At 36.5% G+C, this 10,824-nt stretch overlaps 1 protein-coding gene and 1 pseudogene across 2 annotated transcripts; one reads left to right on the top strand and one right to left on the bottom strand.

Moving 5' to 3' along the window:
- Positions 1 to 427: 427 nt before the first annotated feature.
- On the bottom strand, positions 428 to 3,269 carry LOC123207407 (annotated as a pseudogene).
- LOC123207416 (putative ATPase N2B) lies at positions 3,263 to 9,923 on the top strand. 2 transcript variants are annotated; one of them, XM_044624816.1, is made up of 14 exons: positions 3,263 to 3,663; positions 4,167 to 4,228; positions 4,410 to 4,552; positions 5,089 to 5,234; positions 5,512 to 5,591; positions 5,834 to 6,091; positions 6,573 to 6,683; positions 6,985 to 7,107; positions 7,594 to 7,715; positions 7,795 to 7,864; positions 8,277 to 8,369; positions 8,594 to 8,721; positions 9,033 to 9,174; positions 9,509 to 9,923. In XM_044624816.1, the coding sequence occupies exons 1-14, from the start codon at positions 3,534 to 3,536 to the stop codon at positions 9,599 to 9,601; spliced, it is 1,701 nt and encodes a 566-aa protein (XP_044480751.1). In that variant the 5' UTR covers positions 3,263 to 3,533; the 3' UTR covers positions 9,602 to 9,923. The 2 variants fall into 2 exon arrangements, with proteins under 2 accessions (XP_044480751.1, XP_044480750.1); XM_044624815.1 differs by having other exon boundaries at positions 4,167 to 4,303.
- The last annotated feature ends 901 nt before the right edge of the window (positions 9,924 to 10,824 follow it).

Raw genomic sequence — 10,824 nt, 5'->3', positions numbered from 1 at the left:
CAAGACTTCCAAAGTGCTTCATTTTTTTTTCTTTCCTTACTTGTCTTCTAAAACTCCTTTAAATCCTTCCTTTTTCTTCAAAAAGCAAAAAAAAAAACATGAAGAAGGCTGCTTTTTCTGGAAGGGACGGGAAAATGATGGAAAAAGTGTAAAGGTGCCTTTTTTGACTTTTCTCTTTATCTCTTTTTCTTTTTCTTTTTCTTTTTGTATTTATATATATATATATATATATATATATATATATATATTTAAAATGAGAAGTATCTCAAAACAGGGTCAAAAAGCATAATTGCCCCTCGAACATACATGAGGGTATTACCAAGTCCTGTAAGGGGGTATATGTGATTCTCTTAGACAAATCTCACATCAGTAAAACACGGAAAAAATGTTAGATCTGCCTGTACTCTGTCTATGTATCCCACATTGGTTAGAGGTGAAAAAATTTGATCAATTTAATAGTTTGTGAGCTCTTTAAGTTGTAAAGACACATTTTGGATTGTAAACCCTATAAGTCATAATAGACAATGTGTTCAAAGTAGAGAATATTTTAACAGTAGACTAAGTTATTGGCCCAAGAATGCAACCCTGCATGGCTTCCACTTCCCGCACACTGTTGATTCTTGGTCGTACCCCTGTTGCTTGTCTCTGCATGCGCATCATTATGTCCTGCAAGTTGGCCCCTTGACAGTTGGACTACCTCCCACATTGCTAGAACAATGAACTACTGGACTGGGTTGTTTGCGCTGTCTCTCCCCCTAGCCTAGACCCTTCCTTGGTTGCTGGATGGTTAGGGTTGACTCCCTAACACTCTGTTACAAGTCTTTTGCCCATTTGTCCTGAATTGGACCCTAGCCCCTTGACTGGCCTGTTTGCTACTCCCGCATGTGCGTGCTCCCGAGCTACGCTTGCGGCCTGCTGTGCAGCACGCACCCCCTGTGCTGTTGTTTGCCTGGACTCGTGATCACACTGCAGGGCTGAATCTGCATTCACACAATGACATGCTGAACCCGCATTCCTGCTGCGGTGCACCTGATTGTTACGCTGCGACAACCCCGTGTTGTGCCTGCCAAAATTACCCCTTGACAAATTACATTGAACAGTATCAAATCTAATACATTGCCAACAAAGCAGGCCACAATCTAAAGACTTCAAGTGATCCTTTGGCGTAGCTGTACCAGAAGCACCATAATCTCTTTTTCCATCCTACAACAACTCTTTTCCAAAAGATAAGACAAATGAAGCATAATGTGATTATATGTTGATGAACTCCTGCCAGAAACAGTATCGCTATAATTGTCCCTAAAAAGGGGCACTGTATGCACCTGCTATGACTTTCAGATGATCCATGGCATGCCATGTCTACATATTCAGCTAGGTTGATCAAAATTAGAGGACAAGAGTTGCACAGAATTGACAAAGCTTCCATCTAACCCAAACTTTGGTACCATAATCCGTGACAGTGAATCATCATGAGTTGGAGTTGAAAGCACGATGAAAACCTCAGTGGGCATCATAAGATTTTTTAACTAGACAAGACAATCGTGGAATAAGTAGATGGAACAATAATCCTGAAATTGATTATCGGTTTGTCACCAGAAATTTCTATAGGAGCATAATCCATCCTTGAAATAGTGGAATCGATTTTGGTCCCTCACCACTATTTCTCGATTATAAGTCTTATAGGTGAAATTAATGGCAGAATAAATGAAAATCAGGAGGCATCTTCCTTGTCTTCCTCATTAATGTGCAGTAACACCGCCAATGTAGAAAGAACACATCCAGCTGCCTTCATCTCTCTACCCATTTCATCTAAAATCTCATATATATCTTTGTATTGATCATGAGATTTATCCCCGGCAACAAATTCATAAATTTCGTTATTCAGTTCAATAATAGTGCCCCCAGGGATCTTCCTCATCCCCCTTCTGTCCATCACCTCCCTGATATTGATTTCTTCCCCAAAGGAGCATTTTTGTGTATATGTTGGAAAGTAGTACATAATCAGATTTGTGCATAGGTTTCATTTCCGGTTAACCATTTGGTGATACTCTCCCCAGGCTTGATTTCACGCAGGCGCAATAAGCTCTAATCAAGGTTGGGCAAACAACTGGGTTTGGTTCAATGAGCATCTCTTGGCCAAACTCATATGCCTCTTGAACTAATCCAGCTCTGCGTAATATATCTACCATGCTTCCAAAGTGTTCAATTTTAGGTATTATGCCAAAATCTTTTTTCAATAAATCATAATACTCTCTTCCTTTGTCAACTAATCCGGAATGATTACAAGCAGAGAGCAATCCAACAAAGGTCAGGAGCCACTCCAGCTTCTATCATCTCCTCAAACAAAGCCATAGCTTCGAAACCATGACCGTCCCTTGCCACCCCAACAATCACAGAAGTCCATGAAACAATAGTTCTCTAGTTCACGTTTCTAAACAACTTCGAAGCTTCATCAACATCACCACACTTAGCAAACACGTCAATAAGCGCATTACATAACTCCACGCGTTTTTTAGCCTCTCTTTCTAAATAAAATATCCAATCCACTGAGAAAGTCACGTGCTTCTAAGTCGTACACGCAGACAAAACTGAAACCACAGTGATCTCATCTGGACAAACAATACAAATCTGCATCTTCCTGAACAAACCTATGGCCTTAGTTGACAAAACCAAACGTGCGTACCCACCAATCATCGCACTTCACGAAACAGAGTCAAACTTTGACATTTCATCAAATACCTTACCAGCAAACTCGAAGCCTCCTTTTCAGCAACCATACATGTGAACAAAAGTGTTGTGTACATTGATATTATCACCAAAACGGAACTTCAACACCAACCCATGTGTAGACATGCCGAAATTCAGGTCCTCAAAACCAGCACAGGCCTTAAGAACAAATGGGTACGTGAATTTATTGGGAAAAACTCCAAATTCGAGCATAGGCTTGTAAAAGTAAAAAATTTGCCTTGAACTTGTTAGTTTGAGCATAAGCTCTTATTACAGTGTTAAATAGTAGTGGATTGAAAATACGATATCGTATTTGGGTGAAAATGCAAAAGATGAAGCGTAATCTATAACGTTTAGATGGGAGGATGTGGAAGTAAACTTGGTAAGAACTGATGGGTTGTTATGGAGACCCAATTCGATAATGTGGTATAGACTTGGGTCAGTTTTGAGAGGCTATTGCAAGAACGGAGGAGAGATAGGCAGCTCTGCTCTGCTGCTCTTTTGTTGCCCCTTGAAGTTGAAGTAATGATTGGGGTGCGAAAGAGTACACCCGATCAAGCAAGGGACATAAGTTTCATTTTTGAAACTTCAAGGGAGGTGCATGACATTTACCCGGAGCGTTTTCTTTTATTGCGGATGCCGAGGGTAGATTCAAACAGTTACTTTGCTGTCCACGTCAACAGTGCTCCAACGTTGCTCCGCGTGGTGATAATAGAAGCAGCCACGTCACCTCTCAATCAACCTCCCTCCGTTTTCTGGACGACAATTTGGAAACTGAAATCACAGTCGTAGCTCTGAAAAAGAAAATGAGAAAATTTTCTTCGATGGCTTCGTTACTCTATCTAGGATTGTACATCCAAAGGGGAACTTATAATAAGAAGGTTGGCATAAATGTGCTTCGCTCTTATTCTCGCCTTTTATCTCCAAAGCCTCCAGGTACCTGGCCTCTTATTATATGCTAGTTAATGCGAAGGTTTTTTTTTTTTTTTATGAAAATCAAATTTTGTGATGATGTGAATCACGCTGGATGATGATAATAAGTATATGCGAAAAGAGTTTGTCTTGGGAATGTAAATATTATTGGTGTCAATAATTTGAGTTTTAATGTTTCTTCGAGCAAAATTGAGAATAGAAGAGACATGAATTTCTTGATCCATTGAACTTTGAAGAAAAAGAAATCTGTAGTTTTTAACTGCGTAGCTACTTAACGTAACTTCTTACTTACCTAGTTCAACATGTAATCTGGTCAATTATTTTAGTGGCTTGTATAATTTACAAAGTGAATTCCTGAATCGATTCCTTTGATCAGGGGATTCTTTTTTTTTTTTTTTTAAGTTCCACTTCTTTGATGAATGGCATATTCACTAGACAAAAATGATGGCGGTTGTTGAATTTTCCATGGTATCTTCGTTAATATGGTTTAAGATTTTATCTCTCAGGACCACTAATGCAGTACAGAAAACTGATTGAGGAGGGGAAGCTGCGGCGGGATCCTAACCAGGAAAGGATTGCTTTGGCATTAGAGAATTTGCTTGGGAGATTAGAACAATATGAAAAATATATGGAGGAATATCATGTGATTATCTGTGTTGCATTGAGTGCCGGATTTGGTGTTCTTGTTATTCTTTGACCACCATTATGATTTTTCACATGATTTGCATCCTCTCTTTGCTTTTTTTTAGGTAAACCTAGCCAACTGGGAGAAAAAAAGAGAGTATGAGAGGCGCAAGCTATTGATGGAGGAAGCTGAGCTAAAGCAGCAGGGAGATCTGTTGGGTTCAGTAAACAAGAATAGGAATCAAATATTGGAAAGATTGATGCTTTGGTGAGGCATTTCTGGTTCTGTCATGACATGTTTTTGACCAACCCTCCAGTTTAATATAAAATATATGTTTATATTTGGGTAGAGCATAGTAATATTGTTGCATATTTTGATGACTCCGTACTTTTTGTGCATGGATGTAATCAAGAATAAATATCATTGAGTTAATTCAAGAAAAACTACAGCATAGAATTAGCTGAAATTATTCGTTTTGACTGAGTTAATTGGTCTCTTCTGTTTCCCTTACTAGAGGCAAGATTCCCAAAAATTAATATGCTGTTAAATCAGTTTTTAACTTCCTAAATAAACTATAGCAAATACTGCCAAAGATTAGGAAACCTCAGAAATTATCATGGATGCTTTCTATATTCTATGGCCATGGGCTTTTCAATATTAAAGATATGCATCTTTGGTGATTTTTCTTGAGGATATTGAAACAAAGTTGATATCAACACTGGAGAAGTTTTAATGGCTTTTTTTTGGTAAGTAGAAGTTCTAATGTTGCCTTGTCTGATTAAATGGAACCTCTTTTGATTCAGGAAAAAACCTAGAAATGTAGAATCAGGAGTGGGTAAATGGGTTTCATACCTTAACCGAGAAAGGAAGTTGGATTCTCTTGTTGGTCGGCGTCCAACTGCTCCTCCAGCCCCGAAAGGAGTATATATATATGGCAATGTTGGAAGTGGTATGTTGGTGGATCTTTTTTGCGCTTATTTTTGAAGCCTGGGCATACAAGATATAATACTTAATTACACATTGGACAATATGAAAGAATTGGTTTCTGATCTGATAACATGGTATTGTTCCATAAATCATTTTTTGTTGTCATTCAAATAAATCATTTGCAGTGGAGATTGCTAGTTGCTTTTAAATCTATTTCTGAGCTTTTCATTTAATCTTGTTGACTTATGAATGTGCATATTCACAAGAATATAATAAACTAAAGAAATTGTTCCATGCAGGCAAAACCATGCTTATGGACATGTTTTATTGTGGCACTCAAAGAATTGTTAAACATCGACGAAGGTTTCATTTTCATGAGGTAAACTCTTGATTATTTTGCTGAAATCCTGAAAGTTCCTTGCATTCAGATATAAATTTAAATTTATTTTGATAAATGAAAGAATATACATTTTTACTAAAAAGGTTTTTTTCCCTACAGTATGAGATTGCTGTCCTTTGATGGTAATTCTTAGGATTTTAAATTTTCTTTGCATGCTATTAATAGGTGGCAGTATATGTAATGTGCACTTGATTCCATTTATTAAAAGTATGTTTTAGCAGGCTATGCTCAAAATTAATGAACATATGCACCAGTTCTGGAAAAATCAAGTGGAGGAAAAGTCTTTGCAATCTAACATATCTAGTTGGATTACGAGTCTTCCATTCGATATGAAAGTTAAGGAATGGGTAGCTGCAGAAGAAAGATATAAGCAGGATGTTCAGATGAAAGATATTCTTCCTGCGGTAGCTGATAAGTTTCTTATGGAGTGGCATGCAGATCAAAGAGGGGCCAGCATTCTTTGTTTTGATGAGATACAGGTGATGATACATTTATAAAGGGTCTGGTTTTCATTTATGTCATTGACTTCACATTTGTAATGTCCTTTTGCACTCTTGCTTCAATGCAAATCTATTGCTCAGGTATCATATGTTAACACTTTTACATTTCGCAATCAAATATATATGGGTTTATTCCTTACTCTGAAGTTCAGTGATGAGATCCTTCCTGTAGCTGTCTGTAATTTGTTTGCAAAAATCCATGTTCTAGAGGTCATATTAAGGCAGAGCTCTGCTGATGACCAAGACCAGGGTTGTCACTGTACAAAACAGCATGCTATTTCACTTTGATATTACCCTGACATAGTGATAGCCAAGAACTCTCTGCATTTTCCAAAAGATGAATTAGTATTATGTGGGAATATTCACTATTGTTTATCACTATCCAGAACCTGTTGCTAAAGGAACCAGCTTATGGAATTGGCAACTCTTCATGACATAAATGTTTTGCTTTCTAGTACAGACTGTGGATGTGTTCGCTATTGTAGCCTTATCCGGAATTTTGAGCAGATTGTTGAGTACTGGAACTGTTCTTGTGGCCACGAGTAACAGAGCACCACATGATTTAAATCAGGTATGTTGCTGATTGATGTTGATGAATGCAAGAGCTTAATTGACCAGAACTTGCATTCAAATTCCCCATTATGTTGATAAAATTTCAATAAATTGAGTTTGTTGTCATCGAATCCCCCTGTTTTATTTACTGTTATGATAAGTTGTGTATGTGGTTTGTATGTCTGATCCATTTTTAAGGTTAAATAGTATTATTGTTGGTCCTTGTCATTAAGTGTATGCTATTGGATGTAGTGGTTATTTCACATACACAATGCATAGAAACATTACAACAGGTTTCAGAAAAAATCCTTCTCATGCAGGATGGGATGCAGTGGGAGTTATTTCAAAAATTTGTTTCAAAATTGGAGAAGCATTGTGAGATTATTGCAATTGGAAGTGAAATCGATTACCGTCGCCTTATAGCACAAAGATGTATGGACCAGGTGAGATATTATCATGGTTGGTTTCTTCTTTATCTGTTATCTACCATCAAGATTTTTAGTCTAAGAATTATCTTGACATCATAACACCAGTTGATTTTGTATAGATTTTAATATCTTCCACAACCTTTCATGTTCAACCTTTTGGAGGCCAAATGAGAACTATCTAGATAGCTTTTCTCGGTCTTAATTTTCCGTCATTTACTTAGATTTAGGAAGAACTCAAGTCCTCTATATCATGATAGTTCAGTGAAATATGAAAAAAAGATTTTGAAAGATTAAGACTACATATGGAAACATTTTCGTTAAATTTCCAAGCTTTTTCTGGTTGGAGTATCTAAATCTTAGCTTGTAATCATGCTTTAATTTTTTCTTTCCCAGTGTAATATAACTTTGAGAAATAAAAAGTCAGGTTCCAGTTTTTGACAATTGTCTGAGGATGCTATTGCTGTCCGTTTAGTTTTTGAGATTATCGTCTCATATATGCAGGTCCACTACTTCTGGCCCTTGGATGGTGGTGCTCTGACGGCATTTGAGACAATGTGGGAGCAAGTCACAAACCAGTTGGGAGGAAAAATCACGTCCTATACCATCCCGGTGATGTTTGGGAGGTACTTTTCAGTCTTAAATACACAAATTTAATCAATTTACTCTTCCCAAATTAAAGTACACTTTTTTGTTCTCAACCAGAACATTGGAAGTTCCTCAAAGCTGTAATGGAGTGGCACGCTTAACATTCGAGTATCTATGTAGTCGCCCGGTAATAGACTTGCCCTTTTGTATGAATTTGTGATTTTTGTTCATACTTTTTCTATATGGTCAACAAATCATTTATAAGTTAATTGCTGTATATAGCCACACTGTCCACACATCTTCATATATATGGGTGTGTGTGTTTTTCTGTGTATAAATCCTCATTTTATTACTAATCTTTTTGTTTATTCATTTACTTGCTAAATTGATAACTTTTATCTGCCAGGTTTTTTAACATCTTAGGTGAGCTTAATATCTCAAAAGCTCATCAGACTCTTCTTTTGGTGACTTTAGAAGATGGCAAGGCATTTGAATTATTTGACAATTTCTTTTCCTTTTTTCTTTAGCCTAGGCTTGTTTGTGGTTTGCTCACTTTACCTTTCCTGTATGGTGTTATTAACTTTATTGTCCAATGTCAGTTAGGTGCAGCAGATTACATTGCAGTAGCACAAAACTATCACACTGTTTTCATCTCTGACATTCCAGTAATGAGTATGCGAATTCGTGACAAGGTATGTTAGCAACATTTTAATGCTTCAAGCGCCAAGCTTGGTGTTGGATATTTGATATAAATGAGCTAAGGAACAGTATTTGGGAGTTCCATTGCAGAAACTGCTTTCTACTTTAAGTACTTCTATAGATTTGGAATCTTGTTTCAATTCCTATGATCAACTATGATTGACTTACAGTTAATTTCATTCTTGTTGTTGCTGATATTAACATGCTTCACTTTCAGGCACGTAGGTTTATCACCCTAATTGATGAGCTATACAACTATCATTGCTGCCTCGTCTGTTCTGCAGCTTCTTCTATTGATGATTTATTTCAAGGAACTGAAGAGGGTACACTTTTTGATTTGGAAAGGTAGGTATTTTATTCTATACCAGGTGGCTTTATAATCATTTGTTTCTCATCTGCATAGAATACTCTGCCTAAATGTTTCTGGATCTCAATAAATTGTTTTTCAACTGTGGCTTTTAATTCTGTAATTATTACTTCTTCCTGTAGATGTAAAAATGAAGAATTTTGATTTTTAGACTGAGTTGCAATTTGGCAATGTTACATATTTTCCTTTTTTATAAATGTTTATGAATGCACCTCAAGAATTTTCAAAATCTAGGGGTTCTGAATTCATATGTATATGACTAACATGGGCATCTCCACTTGAATTTCAGTTTCCAGTTTGAAACAGAGATAGAGGGAGGGAAACTTCGCCGAAATGTTTTGGCAGAAGGCTCTGTGAGTTCAGGGGGTTCACCCACTGGTATAATTTCCATGCTATCTGGACAAGAAGAGATGTTTGCCTTCCGCCGAGCAGTAAGTAGAGTTCTCCTTTTCTCAAATATTGTTTTGTTTGTTGGTGCCCTCACCCCTCTCTTAAGAAAATATGTTTGTTGAGCTGATCCAAAAAATATTTCTTTTTAACATTTGAACAATGATACCGTGGCTTGCTTGGTCAGTGTTTTTTTATATTAAGCACAAAAGCATCATGTTTCTTTATCAGTGATTCCTTACTGTGTACCTATCTGATGATTCATAATATTTACTGGTTAACAAGAAATTGTTATATATATAGCCTTTATGCCAAAAACATATGTTAAACATAAAATTGATCATATATTTAGTTAACAGAAACAAGTTGTCAATGTAGGTCTCTCGCTTGATTGAAATGCAGACACCTCTATACGTGGAAGGAGTTCATTCTCTTCATCCATTTTTCCAAAACAAAATCAAGAGTATGTAAATAGTCATGCAAGTGCCTTCTCGATCCCAATCATTGATCAAGAGAATAAATCCATTGTGCTTATAGGGACCCCTTTCAACCATGCATATACAGAAGAATGCTTGCCCTTCCTCATTTTCTATTTATTTTATTCTATTATGATTTAACCATTTTCAATTGGTTATTATGAGGATGGATGCAGAAATGTCTTGTAAGAAAAGATGTTATTCATATAGTACTGAGTGACAAGTTGACATCTGAACTCTGTACATGATTCACATTTGTCCCTTTTGATTTAATAATCTAGAATTTTCAGTGGATGCCCGCCCCAATTTTGGATTCATACTGGGTGCTCTTGACTGTCATTTCACTGCCAAAAAAAACTACAGACAAAAAAACAGTGTGGCCATTTTAGGATTATCTTAATATAATAACCCCATTTGACATTGAAGTTGTTGAATATGACCTCATTTGATCTCGCATGGAGGTACCGAAATGGTATTATTTTAATGAATATCTCTCCTCTAACCGTAGTACTTTTGCTTAATTTTTTTCTTCATTCTCTATATGAATCCATACACTGATTCAATGGATTGGTAGTTCTCTCCCTATACATGTGTGCCAATCTTAATTTTATTCATCGCTTTCTGTCACTGCTTTGTCTATATGGAATAGTTGAAGCTGATATCACATGCATGCCATATGCAAGAGGCTTGCAGTCTTATGGCCATGGAATGAGGTCAGTTTTCTTTTCTAGAATTGCCAGTTAAGTTGTTGAAATATATTGGCTGATTATTCTTCTTTTAAAAGTTGTGTATGACATTTGGGAACTTAATTCTTTTCAATTTGGTCTAGAAGTGATTAACTAATAACTAATCAGGAAAGCAGATAGTTGTACAATATAAATATCACTTGATTCATTGCCAATCTTGTCCCATTATTCACTTCACCGCACAAGATGTTCACAATTTACTTTCTTTTTGCTGTGCTCTCCCCTAGATAGTAACTAGCCATGTGAATGTGATGTGATAGAGTTACAGTTCTAAATATAAGAACCTTTCTGCTTTGTTAAGTGACTCTGCATAATCACTGCATGTGGGATATTATATTAAGAGTAGTGGATGTCTTTGTTTTAAGATCTTTCATTATCATCTTTAAGGTGAAAAAAGTAATGATTATGATGACTTGGATATGCATGGTTGAAGCACATTTATAATAATGTATTTTGCATAGACATTACTGCA

This window comes from Mangifera indica, unplaced genomic scaffold (assembly GCF_011075055.1).
Source record: "Mangifera indica cultivar Alphonso unplaced genomic scaffold, CATAS_Mindica_2.1 Un_0076, whole genome shotgun sequence".
Taxonomy (NCBI): Eukaryota; Viridiplantae; Streptophyta; class Magnoliopsida; order Sapindales; family Anacardiaceae; genus Mangifera; species Mangifera indica.
Note: the sequence above shows the minus strand (reverse complement) of the source record. Positions and strands in the feature narration are given on the sequence as shown.